Source organism: Myotis lucifugus, unplaced genomic scaffold (assembly GCF_000147115.1).
Source record: "Myotis lucifugus unplaced genomic scaffold, Myoluc2.0 scaffold_98, whole genome shotgun sequence".
NCBI lineage: Eukaryota > Metazoa > Chordata > Mammalia > Chiroptera > Vespertilionidae > Myotis > Myotis lucifugus.
In genome coordinates, this window is record NW_005871146.1 from 898874 (window position 1) to 922822 (window position 23949).

The 23949-nt window shown below is 41.0% G+C and overlaps 1 protein-coding gene across 3 annotated transcripts in view; it reads right to left on the reverse strand.

Annotated features, from left to right (window-relative positions):
• ATP8A2 (ATPase phospholipid transporting 8A2) overlaps positions 1 to 23949 on the reverse strand; it is a 547249-nt gene that overhangs the window by 297607 nt on the left and 225693 nt on the right. For all 3 annotated transcript variants that reach the window (XM_023756696.1, XM_023756695.1, XM_023756697.1), the window contains one exon: positions 14157 to 14329. In XM_023756696.1, coding sequence (XP_023612464.1) covers positions 14157 to 14329 — 173 coding nt within the window. The remainder of the gene's footprint in view (positions 1 to 14156; positions 14330 to 23949) is intronic.

A 23949-nucleotide genomic window follows, 5' to 3' on the forward strand; every position in this document is an offset into this window, starting at 1 on the left:
TAGGTCTCCTCTCTTCAGGACGCTTAAGGATTCTTCAGATGCAGTTGATGTTAAGTGCTACCAGGGGTCTAGTCATAGTGATAATCTGAGTATTATGTCTTTTATCACTAGTCCTGGGCCCCAGACAGTCACTTTCTTGGAGCTCACTTATGCTTCCCTCATCTTCCTAGACTTGACTTTAAGAGCGCCCCCTCATTGTGAATTTGTGTTACCATGTGTCCATAGCTGGGCCTTCCCACACACGGATCCCTCTGGCAGGCAGAAGTTGGACCCATTTTCTGTGTATTCGTCAACCTTTAATCAGTGGACACTTGCTTGCCTGGGCCGCAGTGAAGAGCGGGGAAGTCCTTCGAAATGGCTGGTAGTGAATCAGTTATCTGCTCAGTCACAGTGACACCAATTTATTTCACAGAAATATGTAACATCAGACAAAATAGATCTCAAGTAGGGCTAGAAGATGTTTAAAAGTCCTCTTTTTATCCACATCATTATCTAAATACATGTGACACTTAATCCAAAGAAATCAGATCCACCAGACACTGAACAATGGAACCACACTGAAAACTCTTGACAGCAATTTTCAAATAAAGGAAACACAAATAGAACCACAGCCAACTCTTACCTATTTATTTAACCTTTCTGATTATAAATATTTTAAAACTTCATGAAATGTTGGTACCAGCCCTAATGTATCATTATTTATTATTCTTAAGTAGCTATATTTATACTTACATGGGTTAATATACAATGATGGCTTATAGGAATATAAATTCAGATCCCAAGTGTCATTAAAGTAAATTAACATCATTCAACCTTTATATTTTCCCTTTTTACAGAAGCTTTCACTGCCTTCTATATTAATCTTATATTTTTCCCAGATTAGGTAATTCAAAATTCATATTTTGATGTGACGCATCAGGTTTTGAAAAAACATATCTATACTCATATGTAAACTTACCTACAAATAAGCATATCTTCCTTTACTGTTGTTATTTTCTGTTTCAGGAAAATATTTCAATATATATTCATCATGATTTTATAAAGAGAAAATAAGAACTTAAGGTCCGATTGTCTGTAAATAGACAAAATATTGTGATACCATATGAGTCTCAATTTCTCAGGCTCTAATATTTTCAAACAACACCTTTCCATTAAAACAAATAAAAGTAAGAAAAAATGCACAAATGATTGACAGATGGTTTTAACTTGGCACTTGTATATTTGTTTAAGGATTATCTTCAAGCTGGTATATTTACTTTGGTCTTTAATGACTGATATATCCAAGTGGGGAAAGGACACCACTATGAATAATTGCTTAGTAAGAGAAAAATGCTTGCTCTGTTTTTCTCAGATAACACAGGTGTCAAGATTTTGATGGGATGGTGGGGAAGAGAGTGGCTGTCTCTCTGTTTGTCTCTTTCTCATCTGCTGGCCTGCAAGGAACTAAGCCACTGAAGACAGTTCAGCCCTGGAACTCTGACAGAGCTCAGTTAGCTGATTAACCAGAAACAACAGAAACCAAATCTTTCAGCAGAAGCTTGCAGTCTCTGCTGACCCAGCAAAGCTCTGCAGATGACAGTGATAATAAAGCTTAGACATCGCCAATCATAAAACTCTAACCAAGCCCAGGTTTCCAAGATTTGGCAACTTAAGTTAGTGTCATCAATCTGACATTTCTCCTGTTGACAATTTACCTGTAGCCCTAAGTGGGACTAAATATAATATCAAGAACTCTTGAGAAACTAAACACGTGAACGCTTCTCACTTTTCATCTGTCTCCTCTCTAAAGTTAAGCAGGTAAGAAACTGAATCAGAGAGACTTTCAGCAGAGAAGCCTTCCTACCAGTGAATAATATCGATGGACAAGGAAAATAGTACGCTAAGTGAAATAAGTCAGTCACAGATGGACCAACAATGCATGATTCCTCTTTACAAGGCATCTAAAATAGTCAGAATTAGACAACAGAATGGTGGTTAGAGAGGGATGGGGAAAGAGTAAATGGGGAGTTGTTGTTCAATGGGTGTGAATGTATGGTTATAAGAGGTGTAAGTTCCAGAGACATGCTGTACAGCACAGTGTCTGTAGTTGGCAATGAAGTATAGCACACTAAAAAATTTGTGAAGAGGGTAGATCTCATGTTAAATGTTCTTACTATACAAAAAAAGAAAAAAAGAAAAGAAAAGAAGAGAAAAACCAAAGGGACACAAGGAAACTTTTAGAAAAGATGGATATATTTATTACCTTGATTGTGTTGATGGTAACATGATTATACACATATGTCCAAAATCACCAAATTGTATACATTAATTATGTGCAGTTTTTGACTACTCAATAAAGCTGGGGGGAAAAACAAAACAAAATGGAGAAGGCTAAAGTCCATATAATTGCTAATTGTGACCCTGGTGCTTCCTGTTCAAAGTAGGGGACAGTGAAGCTTCCAGGGCAGAGTAGTGGTTATGGTTTTCAAAGTCAAAGAAGCAATATTGCCTATGAAAATCAGGAAATGGAAAGCATCGATAATTCAGGAGGTGATAAATGAGGAAAAGTATCAGATGTATAGACAGAAAAATGGAAAACATAATTTTCTTTGGGACCAATTAATATAAGAGCTACTTTGCATAGCCTCAGTCAGATGTCAATGTTGTCGGAAGAAGTGGAATTCTTGCTTAATCAAAGTTAACATTATACTTTATTGTATTCATGAAGCACATTCTGAAATACTTCACAGGAAAATGAAATGAAAGCACTTAAGTACAAATACTATCACAAGGCAAGACACAAGGACGTAAGTATTCATGACATATTCCACATGTTTAATTAGGCTCTATTCTTGATTCTTTTCTTTCTGATTTGTTTTTCTAGTAGGAAAGATGCCAAATATTATGAGCTTGTACTTCAGAATTTTGAACCACAATTTGACCTAACATCATCCTGTTTCATTTGGTAAACAGGATTGTCAAAAATGACATGAATGAATTAATCATATACGAAAGGGGGAGAGGAAAAAACACAAGAAAAAAACCTTAAATGAGATGTCCATGAGCTTTTCTGGCATCTCATATGGGTCCCAAAGTGTTGAAAGCAGAAGAGTGAATGGATGGAAGATCACACAGACCCTGCTACCATAATTCTTAGACTACTGCCAGAAGAGAAAAGTGCCTCAGTACCTCCAGTATCCATTCTGTATCTGAGCTTCTGCACAGATACGCTGGTATGGAGATCAACAGAAGGGAACTGCTACCACGTAAACCACTTTTGAGAACTGTTCAGAGGACAGTTCTACTAAAAAAAAATTAAAAAAGTGATATAACACCAGTTTTATAACCAAAACCCAAAAATTTTCAAAGAGACTTGTTCCCAATTACACAGCATCCTATCTAATAAAGAGGGAATATGCTAATTGACCCTCACGCAAAGATGGGTGGTGCCCACATCCAATAATGAGGGAATATGCTAATTAACTGCCTCGCCCTCAAAGATGGCGGCGCCCACAGCCAATAAGAAGGGAATATGCTAATTGACTGCCCCGCCCTCAAAGATGATGGCGCCCACAGCCACAAGATGGCAGCACCCAGTCCCCTCAGCCCCGCCGGGGTGGCAGGCGTGTGGCAAGGCCTGGGGGCAGGCCCAGCCTTGCCACGTGCCTGCCTCCAGAGTCCCCAAGTCCCCTCAGCCCCCAGCCGCCCAGGGCTCGCCTGAGGCTCAGGCAAGCCTTGGATGGTGGCTACCCAGCCGCCCAGGGCCTCCTGAGGCTCAGATAACCAGGGCCAGCCAAGGCTTGTGCTGCCAGCAGTGGCAGCAGCAGAGGTGTGATGGGGCATCGCCTTCCCCCTGATCGCTGGGTTGTCTCCCGCCCAAGGCTCCCGGACTTTGAGAGGGGGCAGGCCGGGCTGAGGGACCCTCCCCTCCAGTGCATGAATTTTCATGCACCTGGCCTCTAGTATTATTATAGAACAAACCCTACAATTAAATGCCCCCTAGTAGATTTTCCCATCATGTTATTATGCCATAAGTGCCATCTTTTAATTTTGATTACTTACACAGCAGATGTCCTTTTTTATTTTTTATTTTCTTTTAAAATTTTATTTATTATTATAGTTGACATACCACATTGTATTAGTTCTAGGTGTACAATATAGTAATTAGACATTTATACACCTTACCATGTGATCTCCCCAATAAGGCTAGTACCCATCTGACACTATACATAGTTATTACAATATTATTGACTATATTCCCCAAAACGCAGATTTTCTTAAATAAGAGTTTCTTGTATTCTCAGTCTTATACTAAAATATCCACCTATATCTTATCACATGTACTATACCTCCCTACAAAATTATTTTGCTAGTTTAAGACAAAGTTGATAGGTTAATTTATTTTTCTATTTCTCACCTGAAGGAGTTTTACATATAAACAATGATAATATATAACTTTTAGCTGGAGGGGAAACAGAAAACACTAACAAGTTGATGTTGTAGAGTGATTGGTATAAATTATTTTCGACAGTAGTTATTTAAGATGAAAATAGTCCTTCATCTCTAAACATCAGTCATCATCAAAATTAGCTTTGATTTCAAAAAGTTTAATCAAATGTATTATTGTATTCCTTCTCCTACTTTGGATTAATATTCCCAAGTCTCCAATATGCCAGCCTTTACAATGGTTAACATAAGCTATTTTTTATATGCTACAAAATCTATATCAATCTAATTTTCATCCTAGAGAAATATGGGTAAGTGAAGGCCAGTTAGGACCAAATACAATTGCTGTAATCTTTCAAATAATATATTCATTTTAAAGCTAAACAAACAAACAAAAACCTATCTAAAAATGGATTCTACATTAATTGCATTTAATCAACAAATGAGCAAACCCATGCTAAGCCATAGTACAAACAACTCAAGGATAGGCTTACACCTTGACAAGTTAATAATACTCTCTGGAATAAAATGTCAAAGAAGGAAGCTGACTTATAACTAAACATGTACAATGTTGAGAAATCACATCATGAAAGAAACTAAAGAAAAGTTTTATTTTTGCAAGTGTATGTATGATTGGACCCCTACCAATGTGGAGGCCAACTAAAACATGATCCGTGGTACAATTCTAATTAGTGTGTCGGAACTCTGTTTTGATATAATTCTTGTATGTGGTTACAGGCTGCAAGATACCACACACAAAATGAATAATGCTCTGAGATTTCCTATTATTGTTCATTATGCCTCAGTAACTTAAAAAGCTAAGCCAGTTCTTTTCTATACAAAGTCGCGTAAAGGTAGGACAGATGTACAGGTTTGGGAATATAGTCATAGGCTTAACAGAGTCCACAAAATGGGTATAAGATTGAACTAGTTAGGGGAAGGATATATGGCCAATGTGTTAAATGCTAGGCAATTTTGTTCAATCTGTGTTGATTTCCTTTTAGATTCTGCTCATGTAACTATCCTGCTACAAATTAATCTCTCAACTACTCCCCTTTCTTGGTAAGGCTGTGATTACTAACCAGAGGAGAATACATTCGTCCCAGCAGGAAGTGAGCTATTGGCTCAAATAACCACCTTCTTAGGTGAAGGGCATAACCCTTTTTGCAAATTTCTATGTTGCTTACTGTTGAATCCATTATTACTTTATGGAAATTAGTCAAGTGTCTTTGCAAATATTTAACTATAAAAATCATTGTGATCTTTCTAATAATAAAAACAACAACAAAACTTGTTAACCTGAATATCCAACAACTAAAAATGTTAAACTATGTTTTCACATAAGAGAACACTATTAAGCTTTTAAAAAACACATTTTATGTTACTATTTGGCATAGCAACTGTTTATAACCTTTTCACTTCACATATCTTAACAGTCTAACCCTCCTCCAATATATATTTGAACTGAAAGAGATCTAGATTTAAACACCAATTGTTAACAGTGAGCGATAAACTCTAGCCAGTGGGATTGTGAATGCTGTCTTCTTTCCTGTTGCTTATCTGCATTTTCTAACTTCTCTACAAGAAATATAAATCACTTTTCGAGTTACAAAATAAACCCAAAAAGTTTTTAGAAAAATTCATTGTGCCCCTTCTGCCTTTTCCTCTTGACTGTCTTTATTTCTATGGCACCACTATAGGTTTACACATATTTATCTTTGAATCTATCCCAAAGGACAGAAGTTTTAAAACATCCAAAAAAATAAATGATGTCTTCTGAAGCCCTTAATTTGCACATCCAGTGGAAATCCCTGCTGTGGTATTTTCCTTTCACTCCATCTCCTGCCCAGGGACATAAAGCCATAAATCATGTCTGCCAATGTGGCCACACTGGGGGCTGTGAGCATTCCCTGTGTTTGCAGGGAAGTGTGGGGAGGCCATCCACCAGCTTCCTCAGAGGGAGGACCCTGATGATTCTTTCATGACTCTTTTCCTGATAATATGCACTAACTTTTCACATTTTTGGAAGTTCTAAAGAGGTCAACATTCCTTCCCACCTTTCCCACTGAATCTGAGCCTACAATATGTATCTGTTTTGAAAAATAAATAAATAAAAGCTTCAAAGAAAAAGTAAAAATAAGAAAATATGAAAGACAATAGTTTTAAGAAAAGGAAACAGGGAAGAGAGAACAGAGTTCCTTCTTGAATATATCGAAAGTAATTTACACTTTTTCTACATCAGTGGTTCTCAACCTTGGCTGCACATTAGAATCACGTGGGAATCTTTTTTAAATTCTGATTTCTGGGCCTCACCCTCCAGAAATTCTGTTTCTTTGTTATGGGGTGGGGCCACAACATTAGTAACAAAGAAACAGAATTTCCGGAGGATGAGGCCCAGAAATCAGGATTTTAAAAAGATTCCCAGGTGATTCTAATGTGCAGCCAAGGTTGAGAACCACTGTTCTACATGATTCTTATCCCTTTGAGAATGACATCCTGCAAGACTCTATGCTAATGAGGTTTATACAAATTCTACAGTTAAAAAAGAAGGTTAAAAGCAAAAGCTTTTCTTAGAAGCTGCAAGTATTAACAGTAATAGACATGTGACTATGACTTAGCTGATGTAGTCACCTACGTGATTTAAGAGCCCTGATATTCAGATTCAGGATAAAATGTTAGCACGTCCATCCCTAGCTGGAGCCTTGGGCAAGATGATGTAATTTTTTTGAGGCCTTTATTTCCTCATTTATAAAAACAAAGATAATATTTACCAAGGATCAACACATTAAGGACTGCAATCCCTGACCTCAATATAACTTGCTTATATGACCTCGTCTTTCTAAAAGTCCTTAAAACCATGCCTACTATACTATCAACAGGGTCTGGTAACTCAGAAGAGAGTGGCACAGTCTGTTGACCAAGACAGTAAACTCAAGACCAGTGGGGAAGACCAGAGAAGTGAGGAGATGCATAGACAGGAGGACTGTGACTAACTCAATTTATACATTTTGAATTTAAGGTCCACAAAGAATGCCAGTGTGAAAAAGTGCCAGACGTAGATGGATCTATAGATCTGCAGGCTCAAGAAAAGGATCATGCTGGACTGGGGAAGTCATCCATTTTCAACCCCGACTAATCATGAGAATGAAGAGGGGAGTTTCTAAAATTCCCAGAGTTCTGCATTAATTGTTCTAGGACAGGGCTTGGGAACCAGAATCTTTCCTGTTTGTTTTCTTTCAACAAAGATTTCATTCAGATGAGTAAAACTTTCATTAACATTCCATTTCATTCAACAACCTTTTCATCTAAATGGATAAACTCTTTTATTCATTTGTTTACATTTTTAAGATAAAGTTCACATACCATTAACCCTTGTAAAGCATAATAATTCAATGGCACTTAGTATATCACCATGTTGTGCAACCATCACCTCTATCTAGTTCCAAAACATTTTCATCATTCTTACAAAGAAATCCTATAACCATTAAGCAGTTGCTCCCTATTCCTCTTCCTCTTAGCCCCTGGCAACTACCAATCTGCTTTCTTCCTGTATGTATTTGCTTATTCTGAATATTTCATATGAATGTAATCAAATTATATTGGTCTTTTTGTGAGTGGTTTCTTTCGCTAGGTATCTTTTTGAGGTTCATCCATGTTGTAGCATGTAGCAGTGCTTCATTCATTTTTTATGGCTGAATAATATTCCACTGTATAAACATACTACATCTTAGTTATCCATTCATCTACCAATGGACAGTTGGGTTGTTTCTTCCTTTTGAATACTGTGAATAGTACTGTTATAAACATCCAAGTATTTGTTTGATTACCTGTTTTTAATGCTTGGTTGTATACCTAGGAGTGGAATTACTGGGTCATAAAGTAATTCTATGCTTAACCTTTTGTGGAGAAAAATTGTATAAAGTTCTCTAGATGATCCAATATGAATCTGGTGTTTAGAATCACTAGTGTAGAAGATGGATGAAGTCATAAAAATAAGTAGATATACTAGAGAGAAGATAGGGAGGGAGAATATTGCAGGGTTAAAAGCAAAACCTTTTGAAAAACAACATGACTAAGGAGATGTGCCACAGGAATATAGGAGAATCCAAGGGGGAAACATCATACCAAATGCTGAGGAGGAATCAAGAAAGAAATTGGGAGTCTGCTACATATGGAAAGATGGAAGTTATTGGAGACTTGGGTCTGCTAGCTTCACTGAGGGCCTAACTCAAGGAGTTTGGGGCACACATGAGAAGCAAAGAAGTAGAGAAGAAGCAAGTATGATATTATACTACTAGAGGCCCGGTGCACAAATTCGTGCACCAGTGGGGTCCCTCGATCTGGCCTGTGGGATTGGGCTGAAACCAGGTCTCTGACATCCCCCGAGGGGTCTCGGATTGTGAGAGGGGCCAGGCCCGGACAAGGGACCCGACTGGTGCACAATCGGGGCCAGAGAGGGACGCGGGAGGTTGGCCAGTTGGGAAGGACTGCGGGAGGGCTCCAGGGTGTGTCCGGCCCATCTCACTCGGTCCCGATCAGCAGGACCCCAGCAGCAAGCTCACCTACCAGTCAGAGCATCTCCCTTCTGGTGATCAGTGCATGTCATAGCGAGCGGTTGAGCAGCCTTAGCATATCATTAGCATACTACGCTTTGATTGGTTGAAATGCCAGCCGGATGACTGGACACTTAGCATATTAGGCTTTTATTATATACTATACTATACTATACTATACTATACTATACTATACTATACTATACTCTTCTTCATTATTTGCTATTAAAAGCCAAAGACTATGTCTCATCTCTGTTCTCCCATGACACCTAGGAATGTACAATGGAACTATCAAGCCCACAGTAAAAAATTTTATTGGACTAACCTGTTTATACCTTTTCAAACAATGTGCCAACATCCCAGCCAGATAGAGCAATCAAGGGCAGTAGAGTACTGACTGGGAACTATTCTGCTGACCACACTATGATCTTTCCAGGATTCTAACTACATGGAAAATATTTGGGCATAACAATGTATAATTAGCAAAATTATTTCACTCTAATCTCAGGAAAATATTTAACAAATTCTTACATTTTTCCTCTTTTTGCTGCCTAAAATACTGTTTCAGGTTAAAAGTATTTATCCATGTTACACATTCACCAGTCTCTGAATCAATATTGACAGGAGACAATGCTTCATGATTTCACTGAAAAATTATTTTTGAAGTAAATTATTTTCTTTTATGATTAGAGAAAAGAGTAACTTTTACAACTATTATATTTTAAAGATGAAAAGTGAGAGTTAAGGTCAACTTTATGTTTGAAGTGACTTTTAATTTTAACTTAAGTTAAATTCTCAAGAAATAGCAAGCACATCTGAAGCATACAAGTGCTTTAAAAAAAAAGTTTGTATTAATTTTTCTCAATCTTAAGTGTGAGAGCAGCCAAGAAATGTCTCCTGGAGCAGTGAAGTGCGCTCTCCTGGATTCCTTCTCTCAATTAGTGCTTCTATTTTGTAGACAGTAACAGTATTTAATTTGAAATTTCCTCTTTCTGTGCCAATTCCAGTTTGAACCCCTTCCTGTGAAGGCTTTAAGTGTACAGCTTTATGTGACACACAAAACATTCAAAGCAGCCAAAGTAAGACGGGGGAAAAGATGTTTTTCTTTAGTATCAAGCACCTGGCAAGAAAAGCACATGTCGAGCCTGGAAGGCATTCTCAGCTCTCCCCTGAGAGTCCAAACGGACTTGTTTTGATTTCCCTTTGAAAAACCATGAGGTTAAAGCACATTTGCTTTGATTTACAGTTTACCCGACTTTTCTGTGTTGTTTCTTGTTGTTTCTGCTGCTGTTGCTTATTTCTGCTCACCAACAAGTCAGAGAGAGGCCCCCGACCAACATGGCGGTTGGCAGGGAGAGTGACCCTCTCCATGAGTCCTCGCTCTAGATGGGGCAGGAACAACCTCCAGTGCTGAGGCCTTCACAGAAATCAGGTACCACCTACACAGCAACTTCCCAGCATAGACATAAAGAGGAAATTATGATAAAAAAAATACCTCCCCAACACTCTTTCTACTCTTCCTGCCATTTGCATGCCCCTGACCTAACCTGCCTGAGTGGAGGCAGGGAAGAAAGCCCAGGCAGTTGCTCATACAAGAGAGCTTGTTAGGTATGACACCAAAACACAAGAGATAAAAGAAAACATGATTAAATGGATTTCAAAATTAAAATATTTTTTGCTACAAACAATACAATTAATAAAGTGAAAACACAACCTACAGAATGGGAGAAAATATGGGATGTCCAAAAAAATGTATAAACACACTTTGAATAATTATAAAGGCCATGCTTATTAAAATGCACTTCATATTCAAAATCGAACTATCAGCTGTTAAAGTGTGTATACATTTTTTGGAGACACCCTGTATTTACAAATCATATATATAATTAGATACTTGTATCCAGAGTATATAAGGAACTCCTACAACTCCAAAATTAAAAAATAATGTGATGTTTTTAAATGTGCAAAGGACTTGAATAAACAGTTCTCCAAAGAAGACATGCAAATGGCTAATAAGCCCATGAAAAGATGCTCAACATCATTAACGATCAGAGAAATGCAAGTCAAAACCACAGTGAGCTACCATTTCACACCCACTGGGCTAACGAGTTAAAAAGATGGATAATAATAAGTGTTTTCATGGATGTGGAGAAACTGGAACACTCACAAATAGCTGGTGGGAACATAAAAGGGTGAAGCCACTTTGGGAACCAATATAACATTTCCTCAAATGGTTAAACAGAGAGTTACAACTGATCCAGCACTTCCTCTCCTAGGTATACACCCAAGAGAAATGAAAACATATGCCCACACAAAGACCTATACATGAATCTTCATAGCAATCTCTATATATAAAAGGCTAATATGCAAAGTGTCCCCTCGGAAGTTCGACCAGGAGACCGGGAGTTCGATCACTGGCTATGATGTGTGCTGACCACCAGGGGGTGGTGCGGAATGAAGGAAGGCCCCAGTCAGCAGCTGGGGAAGGAAGGCCCTGGTAGGCAGCCAGAAGGCCCCAATCGGCCCTGATCACCTGCCAGGCCTAGGGACCCTACCTGTGCACGAATTTCATGCACTGAGCCTCTAGTATTATTTATAATAGTCAAAAGTATAAACAATCCAAATGCTAATCAAAATGGATAAATAACATGTGATATATACATATGATGGAATATTATTCAGCATAAAAAGGAATGAAGTACTGATACGTCCCACAACCTGAATGAACCTTGAAAACATTATGGTAAGGTGACAGAAGATGATTTGAGTTTGTGTGGTGGGTACACAGTACAACATAGGAACCCACACCTGCCACCTATTTGATGATATTAAACAATATCACCCCATAAATTTAATTAAAAAATGACAGATTTTATGTTTCATATATTTTACTACAATAAAAAAAAGAAACAGACCACATCTTATGTGACTACATTTATACAAAGTCCCAATTAAGCAAATCTATGGAGATAAGAAAGCAGATTAGTGGTTGTTTAGTAGTTGGGAGAGGGGAGTTTGAAGGGTGGAGGAGTATGAAGATTGACTGATAATGGATGAGGGTTTCTTTTTGGGGTGATTAAAATATCCTAAAATTGGTTGTAGTGATGGTTACAAAACTCTGAATATACTAAAGCTACTGAACTATATACTTTGGGGGAGTTGTGTGGTATGTGAATTATCTCTTATATAAAAGGCCCATGGCCGTCATACTGTCACGACCAAACGACCAAACGAGCAGCGGCTCTTGCAGCAGGTGGGGTGGGGCCCGAGCTACTAGCGGTGGAGAGCTACGAGCAGAGGAGGGCTACGAGTGGCGGAGGGTGGGGCAGTGAGCTACGAGCAGCAATGGGCAGGGCGGCCAGCTGAGGCAAGCAGTAGCAAGTGGGCCTCTAGTATCTCAATAAGTTGTTTAAAAATAGGGAGGGAGGCCATCATAAAACCAGGAGCCTGGTATTTCATTTCCAGATGCTCTGGTCATCCTCACTACCCCAAGTCTCTCAGAGCTGCACAAGTTTTCTCACTCAAAGCACAGAATTCTTGTTTATTGTTTCAAACACATTTGAATTTGTTCCTTGCCCTTGAACATCCTGCAACCGCCACTCAAGAGCAGCATTCCTTCCCCCCAGAGCCTCCCCCCCCGCCCCCCAACCACTTCAGTTCTCCTCGGCCTTTGGGGAGTATGTTCCAACTAAGGAAAGGGCTCAAGATGGCAGAATAAAATGATAGAGACCTATCATTATGTGAAGACAGACAATTCCGGGTTCTGGGTGAGGGATGTATTTGTGGGGAAATGAGAACAGATTCTTTGGTCACATGCAGGAACCTGGGTGGGGTTGGGGGCAGTGAGGAGACCTGGGAGCAATCACTGTCCTGAAGCCAGGCAGTGGGCTTGCCCTCTGACTCACTGGGCATCCTAAGCAGGCAGTGTGGTGAGAAGTATGGGTAGAGAGAAGAGGCATGGTAGATGATGTCACCAGGGCCTTCTAAGGCAGATATAGCAAGATCCATTCTGTCATGACAACTGGTTACTCTAAGGTGACCTGGTCGGAACCCAACACAAGGCATTCTTAAAGGGTTAATGTAGCGAGAAAGTTAAAAGCATTCTGATAACTGGTTTCTGAGAAAATATCATAGAAAATAATGTTTTAAAAAGTATAAAAGTGTATAGCCACAACAGATAAGCAGGCACTAATGAGATTACTAATCTGATGATATGCACAGAGCATTACACCCCATACCAGGTACTGTCTAAACCAGTGATGGCAAACCTTTTGAGCTCGGCGTGTCAGCATTTTGAAAAACCCTAACTTAACTCTGGTGCCGTGTCACATATAGAAATTTTTTGATCTTTGCAACCATAGTAAAACAAAGACTTATATTTTTGATATTTATTTTAAATATTTAAATGCCATTTAACAAAGAAAAATCAACCAAAAAAATGAGTTTGCGTGTCACCTCTGACACGCGTGTCATAGGTTCACCATCACTGGTCTAAACACACTGCTCCCAGGAGTCAGGACCTTCCTCTCTCCTTTCAGGCTGTTTACTGAACTTCTGGGTGGTGCACTCAGCTGTCAAATAGTTTTCTTTATAATTCTGTCTGATTTTCAAATTTTTATCAGATCTGTATCTCGTATAACCAGTAGCCAGTGGGATGTAACAACTCCCACCCTAAAAACCTTCTCAGACTTCATGAAAAGCCAACAAAGCCTTCTCGTTGGACTGTAACACAAAAATTAGCACAGCAAGGACCCAATCAATGCTCCTTGTTGACCAAAAAGAAATACCCACTGGAAATCAGCAAAGAGGCACCAAAATCCCACAGGTCTTGGAAGCTGAGCTCAGCCATCCAGAACCAAGGAACCAAGTAGGTAGTAGGACCTGTCTAACTTCCCACACCAGCTTGAGGCAGAAATTCTTCCAGTTTAACCCTCAGTGTGACTATGACTAGAGTCTCTGGCTCTTCTTTTATCTTCTCAGAAGACTATAAACAAAACAAAAATAATAACCACTAACTGTCTTCCACAAAATCTGTAAATGGACAGTTAAATTCATATTTTGGTTTTGCCTTTTTTATGAGTCTGTACTGCTAGAATTCCCATGCACTGATCTCTTTTCTATAGATACAAGACACAGACAGGTCAGAATATGAACCTCCCGCAGCTGGCGCAGGCCTACCTGCAGCATATGACAGCTTTGCAAGAGAGCGCCAAATCTAGGAAACTCCTCCTGACTTCAAAGGAGAGCGCGTACTTGAGGGTGTGGCCATCGATGATGAGGGCTATGTCGTTCTCCTTGCCCAAAGAATTTCCAAGGTCCGTGCAGTGCTGAGTAATGGCTGCCCTTGTTGCCTGAAACAATAGTTGGGATTGGTGGGGGTGCAGGGGAGGGGGGGGCGGGAAAGAGGTCACATTTTTGTGTGGTTAATATATCAAACCCAAAACAGAAATCAAGTTCCTGGAAAAGAGAACATACCCATTCCAATGTAAAATATATGTAATATATATAATGTAAACAAAGTTCAATCTGGTATATTTATATATCAAAACTAGAGGCCCGATGCACGAAATTCGTGCAAAGGTAGGGTCCCTAGGCCTGACCGGCAATCAGAGCTGATCTGTGGGGTGACCAGCGGGACAGTCAGGGGGGCCCTGCTGGCACCCACCTTGGCCAGCCTGGTGCCTCCCACTCACCAGCCCTGCCCACTGCTGCCGCCCACTCGCTGGCTGGTCCCAACCCCCGGTGCCACTGTGGGTTGCCTCCCTCTGCAGGGCAACCAGCGGGGCGATTGGGGGGGCCAGCTGGCACCCACTTTGACTGGCCTGGGGCCTGTGGGCTGGGGGAAGCTCCTGTATTAAGAGTCTGCCCCCTGGTGGTCAGTGCGCATCATAGTGACCGGACGTTCCACCAGTTGTTCCACCATTTGATCAATTTGCATATTAGGTTTTTATTATATAGGACTAGAGGCCCAGTACACAGAATTCGTGCATGGGGGGGAGGGGTCCCTCAGCCCAGCCTGCACCTGCTCCAATCCAGGACCCCCAGGATCGGGCCTAAACCGGCAGTCGGACATCCCTCTCATAATCGGGACTGCTAGCTCCTAACTGCTCACCTGCCTGCCAGCCTGGTCACCCCAACTGCTCCCCCTGCCAGCCTGGTCGCCCCAACTTCCCCTCCCCACTGGCCTGGTTGCCCCTTACTGCCCCGCCTGCTGGCCTGGTTGCCCCATGCAGCCTGCTGTTCAGTTGTTTGGTCGTCCCTCACTTACCCCCCTGCCTGCCTGGTTGCCCCATGCAGCCTGCTGTTTGGTCATTACTGTTACTGTGCTGGTGTCCTGGACAATTTGCATATTCCTCTATTATTAGTATGGATTTCATTGGACTGCTTTCTAGGTCTATTTCATTAGTGAAAACTTCTCCATAGTGATATTTGCATTTGATATTTACAATAAACCATCCTGGCTGCAGCCTATTGCAGATATAGAGCATCCAAATTCTTCTCCTTTGGAACTTTAATTGCTAAGGTCATTACAACTATCTTTCTCTCCCCTCCTTTATATTACATACATATTCTTCTTGGTACCCCATAGAAGCTCCATATGAACAAACTAGAGGCCCAGTGCACAAAACTCGTGCATGGGGTGGAGGGTTCCCTCAGCCCAGCCTGCATCCTCTCCAATCCAGGACCCCTTGGGTGATGTCCAACTGCCAGTTTAGGCCTGATCCCTGCCTGCCTGCCTGATTGCCCCTAACCACCTCTGCTGGCCTCCCTGATTGCCCCTAAATGCTCCGCTGCTGGCCTGATCACCCCTAACTGCTCCCCTGCCAGCCTGATTGCCCCTAACTGCCTCTGCCTTGGTCCCCACACCCAGGACCCAGACTTCCTTTTCTGACCAGCCACAGGCACCTGGGACCCATTCTTCCCTCTTTCTGGCTGGCCACAAGCACCTGGGACCTGGGCCAGGTTCGCCTGGGCCAGCCGCAGGCACCCAGGACCGAGGGGGGGGGCTGGATTCGCCCAAGCTGGCCGCAGCCACAGGCACCCAGAACATCGGGTGGCTTCACCCAGGCTCAGCTTTGTCAGGAAGGATATCATGAAGGTCGTCCGGAAGATGTCCAGTCTAATTAGCATATTACCCTTTTATTAATATAGATACGTTTTTGGGGGAAATATATGTTGCTGATTTATTTATTTATTTTTAATTCTTTATTGCTTAAAGTATTACATATGTCTCCTTTTTCCCCCATTGACCTCTCCCCAGCTACTCCTACCCCCCAGCATATGCCCTTACCCCTCCTCCCTCAGTGTCTGTGTCTATTGGTTATGCTTATATGCATGCATACAAGTCCTTTGGTCAATCTCTCCATCCCCCAACCCTTTCCTCTGAAGTTTTGACTGTCTGTTCAATGCTTCTCTGTCTCTGGATCTATTTTTGTTCATCATTTTATGTTGTTTATTAAATTGCACAAATGAGTGAGATCATGTGATATTTATCTTTCTCTGACTGGCTTATTTCACTTAGCATAATGCTCTCCATGACCATCCATGCTGTTACAAATGGTAAGAGTTTGTTCTTTTTCACAGCAGCATAGTATTCCAGTGTGTAGATGTACCACAGTTTTCTAATTCACTCATGTGCTGATGGGCACTGAGGCTGTTTCCAAATCTTAGCTATTGTAAATTGTGCTGCTACTAATATAGGAGTGCATGTATCCTTTCTGAATGGTGTTTAAGATTTCTTTGAATATATTCCTAAAAGTGAAATTACTGGATCAAATGGGAGTTCCATTTTTAATTTTTTGAGGACACTCCATACTGTTTTCCACAGTGGCTGCACCAGTCTGCATTCCCACCAGCAGTGCAAGAGGGTTCCTTTTTCTCCACATCCTCGCCAGTACTTGTTGTTCATTGATGATAGCCATTCTGACAGATATGAAATGCTACCTCATTGTCATTTTGATTTGCATCTCTCGGATGATTAGTGACTTGGAGCATGTTTTCATATATCTCTTAGCCTTCTAGATGTCCTTTTTCAAAAACTGTCTACCAGTATTTAGGTCCTTTGCCAATTTTTTATAGAATTGTTTATCTTCCTATTCTTAAGATGTATGAGCTCCCTATAAATTTTAGAGATTAGACCAGGGGTCCTCAAACTTTTTAAACAGGAGGCCAGTTCACTGTCCCTCAGACCGTTGGAGGGCTGGACTATAGTTTAAAAAAAAACTATGAACAAATTCCTATGCACACTGCACATATCTTATTTTGAAGTAAAAAAACAAAACAGAAACAAATACAATATTTCTATTTGCATGTGGCCCACGGGCCGTAGTTTGAGGACCCCTGGATTAGACACTTATCTATCCTATCTAATAAAAGACAAAAAGGGTAATTGACCATACCTTCGCTACACTTCCCATTGGCTAATCAGGGCGATATGCAAATTAACTGCCAAGAAAGATGGCGGTTAATTTGCATACATAGGCGCCAAGCAACGGAGCGAAGCCGGCTGGCCCTGGGCAGGAGCAGCGAGTGAAGGCTGGCATGGTGAGCGAAAAGCAAAGAGGGAAGCCTGCCACGCCAGCCTCCGCCATGCCCCCGGGGCCCGCGCGCAGCGAGCGAGGAGCTAAGCCCCTCACCCGCCACGCCGGCCCCTCCCGGCGAAGAGCGAAGGCCTGGGTTCCGGGAACTGGAGGAAAACTGGTGCCAGAAGCCAGGGGAAGGGGCCCCCGAGGGGCCCCAGACTGCAAGAGGGCACAGGCCGGGCTGAGGGACCCACCCGAGTGCACAAATTTTTGTGCACCGGGCCTCTAGTCTATATATAAGAGCCTAAGCAACTGTTATGACGCAAGGACCTAACAACCAGTCGAACAGTTGCTATGATATGTATTGACCACCAGGGCGCAGACACTCAATGCAAGAGCTTCCCCCTAGTGGTCAGTGTGCTCCCACAGCCAACCTCCCGCAGCAAGCCAACATAGCGCGGTCCCTCCATACCCCTGTCTGCCGGCCCCTATCAGTCCCTCCCCCCCAGCCGTCCAGCCCCAATCGTCCCAATAGGAATTGATTGAAACAGCCCCAATTGGAACCAATCACCGGGAAGGCCGAGGGACCCCACCTATGCACAAATTTTTGCACCGGGCCTCTAGTATATATATAAAAGCCTAAGCGACCATTACAACTGGTCAACCAGTTGCTATGATGACACAATGACCACCAGGGGGCAGACGCTCAATGCAGGAACTGCCCCCTGGTGGTCAGTGCATTCCCACAGCCAACCTCCCATGGCCAGCCAACCTCCCATCATCCCTCCCTGCAGACAGCGGGCGCCAATCAGTCCCAATTGCTGACCAGGACGAGGGACCCCACCCATGCATGAATTCGTGCACTGGGCCTCTAGTCAAATATAACTGGCAAATATGTTCTCACATGCAGTGGGCTTTCTTGTTGTTTTGTTGATGGTTTCTTTTGCTGTGCAGAAGCTTTTTATTTTGATGCACTCCCATTTGTTTATTTTCTCCTTAGTTTCCATTGCCGTAGGAGCTATATCAGTAAAGAGATTGCTATGACATATGTCTGATATTTTGCCGACTGAATTATTCTAAGATTTTTATGGTTTCCCATCTTACGTTTAAGTCCTTTATCCATTTTGAGTTTATTTTTGTGAATGGTGCAAGTTGGTGGTCTAGTTTCATTTTTTTTTGCATGTATCTGTCCAATTTTCCCAACACCATTTATTGAAGAGACTGTCTTGACTCCATTGTATGCTCTTGTCTCCTTTGTCAAATATTAATTGAGCATAATGGCTTGGGTCAATTTCTGGTTTCTCTGTTCTGTTCCATTGGTGTATATGTCTGTTCTTGTGCCAGTACCAGGCAGTTTTTAGAAAAGTGGCTTTCTAATATAGCTTGACATCTAGTACTGTGATCTCTCCAACTTTGTTCTTCTTTGTCAAGATTGCTGCAGCTATTTGGAGTCTTTTTTTATTCCAGATGAATTTTTGGAGAGTTTGTTCTAGGTCTTTGAAATATGCCATTGGTATTTTAATGGGGATTGCATTAAAACTATAGATTGCTTTGGGTAGTATGGACATTTTAATGATGTTGATTCTACCAATCCATGAACATGGTATATTCTTCCATTTGTTTATGTATTCCTCTATCTCTTTTTTCATTATCTTTTTTAAAAAATATATTTTATTGATTTTTTACAGAGAGGAAGGGAGAGAGATAGAGAGTTAGAAACATCGATGAGAGAGAAACATCGATCAGCTGCCTCCTGCACATTTTCTACCAGGGATGTGCCCGCAACCCAGGTACATGCCCTTGACTGGAATCGAACCTGGGACCCTTCAGTCCGCAGGCCGACGCTCTATCCACTGAGCCAAACTGGTTTTGGCATCTTTTTTCATTATCTTTTAATCTTCTGAGTACAGGTCCTTTACTCCTTGTTTAAGTTTATTCCTAGGTATCTTAATTTTAATTTTTATTTTTGTTGGCAATGGTAAATGGGGTTGTTTTTTTAGTTTCTATTTCTGTGAGATCATTATTGATGTATAAAAATACTAGATTTCTGGGTGTTAATTTTGTATCCTGCTACATTGACAAATTGATTTATTAAGTCTAATCGTTTTTTGATGGAGTCTTTAGGGTTTTCTATGTATAATATCATGTCATCTGCAAATAAGGACAGTTTTACTTCTTCTTTTCCAATTTGGATGCCTTTTATCTTCTTCTTGTCTGATCACTATGGCTAGCACTTTCATTCTCTGTGAGTCCCTTGTTCTGAGGTGGGTCTTCTGTAGACAGCATATATATGGGTCATATTTTCTTATCCATTCAGCCACTTGATGTCTTGATTGGGGCATTTAATCCATTTACTTTTAAGGTTATTGTTGATAGGAACTTGTTTGTAGCCATTTTTATTCTTTATGCCTGTGTTCCTTCTTCCCTTTTTATTTCTTCTTTTTCAACAGTCCTTTCAGCATTTCTTGCATTTCTGGCTTGGTAGTGATAAATTCCCTTAGCCTTTTTTTGTCTGCGAAGCTCCTGATTTCTCCTTCAATGTTGATTGATTGCCTTACTGGATAGAGCATTCTAGGATTCAGTCCCTTGCTTTGCATCACTTTGTATACTTCATTCCATTACCTTCTGGCCTGATGTATTTCTGTTGAGAAATCATTTGATAATATAATGGGAGATCCCTTGTAGGTAACTCTCTGTCTCTCCCTTGCAGCTTTTAAGATTCTCTCTTTGTCATTAATGTTTGCCATTGTAAATCCGATGCGTCTTGGTGTGGGTCTTTTTAGGTTCATCTTGTTTGGGACTCTCTGTGCTTATGTAACTTTTTCTTCCCCAAATCAAGGAAGTTTTCTGTCATTATTTCTTCAAATAGGTTTTCTAATCCTTGCTCCTCTTCCGTGAGGTACCCCTATTATACATATGTTACTTCGTTTCATGTTGTCACAAAGCTCCCTTAGGCTCTCCTCCTCCTTTCTAATTTTTTTCTCCAATTGCTGTTCAGATTGGGTTTGTTTTCCTGCCCTGTCTCCTAACTCTCTAATGAAGTCCTCCGCTTCTTATACTCTACCATTGAAACCTTCCATTGTGTTTTTTTATTGTAGCTATATCATTCTTAATTTCCTCTTGATTCTTACATAAGTTGTTGACTTTCTCATCCAACCGGTTTAGGAACTGTATGATCCTTACTCTCAATTCTTTTTCTGACATATTTCATGCCTCTATTTCATTTAGTTCATTGCAGGAGCACGATTCCTCCTTTTTTTCCCCTTTGGGGATTGTTTCTTTGTCTCCCCATTTTGGCTCTCACTGAAGGGTCCAGGTGCTGAGTTGCACAGGGCTTGTGGCTGGAGCAGCAGGCTTGGTGGGAGGGTTTCACACTCCCAGGCTCACCAGAGGGTCTAGGCGCTGGGTAGTGCCAGGCCTGTGGCTGAATTGGTGAGCTTGGCGGGAGGGTCACACATTCCAAGACTCTTTGCAGGGCCCAGGTGCCTGTGGCTGAAGTGGCTGGCTTGGTGGGAGGGGAGCACATTCTGGGACTCACAGGAGCCTGCAACCAGGGAGGCTGGAGTCCCGGAGTCTGCAGGTCTTCAGATGAGGTAGCAGGTCTTTGGCCAGAGTAGCTGTAGGATCTGATAGGTGTCTGAGGTCAGTCTGGGTGGTGGTAAGGCTGGGCTCCTAGTCACAGCAGCTCTCCCTTTCAAGATTGTGTGGTTTCTGTGCCAAAGCCAGTTGCCCCAGGAGTGCTTGCAGCAGTAGCAGGGGCTCCCTGTCTAGTAGAGCCCAATCTGCCAGCCCCCGAGACTCCTGCAGGATCTAACTGTCCTCACTCACACACACACCACACATGTTTACACACTCCCCTTTCACTGCTTCACTCACTCACACTCTCTCCCTCACTCTATGTTGCTCATTTAAATGGCAAGCATTTCTTAGCTTGCACAAGGTAATTTTTAAAGCACCCTAGAGATATTAGCCTATATAAATATAACACAAAAGATTAATTTCTAGTCTATGCTGAGATCTTCAGATTAAACCATTTCTCTCTTTGGATCATCAGATTAATTTAAAAGAAAACTGATTATTTTTTCATGTTACACAAAGCATCTAATCAAGTTAAACTACCGATACCTTTTAAAATATTATACCAGCCTTGGTGCAATGTCTATTATCAAATGAAATTAAAGTATAGAACCATTCTTAGGATTTAAAAAAAATGATGTTCTGATTTTTCCCAGTGAATTTATGACTATGAATAGGATATCTGGTTCAAATATAGGAATGCAATTTTTGGCTTATAATAAAAAAATCTGGTTTGAGTTAATCAGGGAGGCACAACAGTCTGCTGAAATTATTTTGTCTGGACAACTATCCTTTGACTACTAAGTTTCATTTTTACATGTAATTTATCATATGATAACATAAATTACAGTCTTAAAGAAGTAAGTTGAATGAGCAGGAATCCTTTTACCCATTATTAAATTGAGGATCAGCTATCATCACAAAGTGAGAAATAGGTTATATTGTCTTTCTGCTCAGTTTCATTCTCAACAAGAGACTCTTGGCAATATCAGAAAAGCTGTACTTAAGGCATGATTGTGTCTAAAGCCCTTGTTCTGGGTTTGGATAGCCTGGTGTCTAGTCCTAAATCTCCTCGTATACCTCTGTGACCTTGGGCAAACTAACCTCTTTTAATTATGATTTTCTCATATGTAAAATGGAGTTAAGAATATTTACTTGATAGCACCTTTATTATGAACAAATGAGCTCTACAGTTTAACCTACTTAGCACTGGGCTTGTGAAACTCATTCTTTCTCTGCTACTATTTATTCATTAAGGATTTCCTATATTAAGGGAAATACACACTTCAGATACTTCATGCAGCAAATAGACTGGATAGATTGGACACTGAGGGCACTTCTTTCTCAGCTGGAGGAGAAACGTCATCGTTGACAATGCTTTCTTTGTCAATGTAATGATAGAAGAACAATTGATAGAAAAGTACTCTAAGAATAAAAGTTAAATTGACTTTTACTAAAAATTAAGATAAAGGAAACTTTATACTTATTCTTAATTGAGTAATTCTGAATTTCAAACAAAACATCTATGCAAACATCTATGTTTACCTTATCTATATAGAGAGTCTGACCTTTAGAATTTTGGTTGAGAGAAGAAATTCCACTCACTTAGGGAAATCCCAGGTTGGCAGCCTGGCTGTGTTCACCAGGGAACTCAGACAAGTCTGGGCAATTCTGGAGGGTGTGCCTGTAGGGTCAATGTGTGGCAGACAGAAAATCCTTCTGGGGAATAGGAATGACTCAAGGTACACAGATTTGGTCCAGGACAACATGCCAGTGCTGCCACAGAGGCAGAATCTAGCCCAGTGTCCTTTACTCCTATGTGCCGACCCCATCGATTTTTGAAGGAAAAGGTAAAGGATAAAAATCTAAGATGTGGTAACCATTGCTTGTGATTTTTTTAAGGGGGCTTAGTACCCATGGAGATATGTAGAGACTTTCTCTACTTGGGTTATTTCTGGAGCATGCATGGAGATAGTCTGGACACTGAGGGCACTTCTTTCTCAACTGGAGGAGGAGTGGAGAGCCCCCAAATTTTGGTGGTTGTCCAAAAGTGTGTGAGGCTCTGGGGCATGAGTAGGGAGGGTATCACCAGAACAAGCCCAAGCACTGGGAATACAAATGGAAGAAATATGGTACCAGAAAATTATGCTCCTGTGACATCTGCAATCTCCTCCTTCCCCCAAAAAATTGTAGGGAAGGACCTGAAAAGAAGCTGGAGTTTTAGCAGCAGCAGGTGGGGACAGAGAGGATGTGTCAGCCACACATCAACCCCTGGCAGGCATATCCTCCAGAGAGGCTCTTCCTGAGAGCCTCTTACTATGCCATAGCCCACCGTGACGTGGGAAACATGGGTGATATCAAGTTTAAGTGCTTTCAAGTTGAACCATGAAAAATGCTATGGACTGAATGTTTGAGTCCTTCCAAAATTCATATTGAAAGCCCAAACCCCAATGTGTTTGGAGGTGGGGCCTTTGGAAGGTGATTGCGTCATGAGGGTGGAGCCCCCATGATTTGATTATTGCCCTTATAAGAAGAGACAGGGAACTTCTTCTTTCTTCCTTCCTTCTGTCCTCCCCCAACTTTTATCTCCCCCTCCGACACACGAGTCAAACCTATTATAATCAGCCAACCAAGATATAATTATCAGTTATCAGTTACTATGCTCCCATTGTGATAAAAAACAATACCAAGAATACATGTTTTTCTATGTTATCTTCCCCCATAAATATTACAATACACAAAGTTAAAAATGAAGTAATGAAAATCTAATATTCCACTTATAGGTAGATCCTAGATATCACCACCATTATATCCTAGCCTGCTTTGGCTCATTTAAAGTTGGCTATGATACTAATTTGTAAGTTCCATGAAGG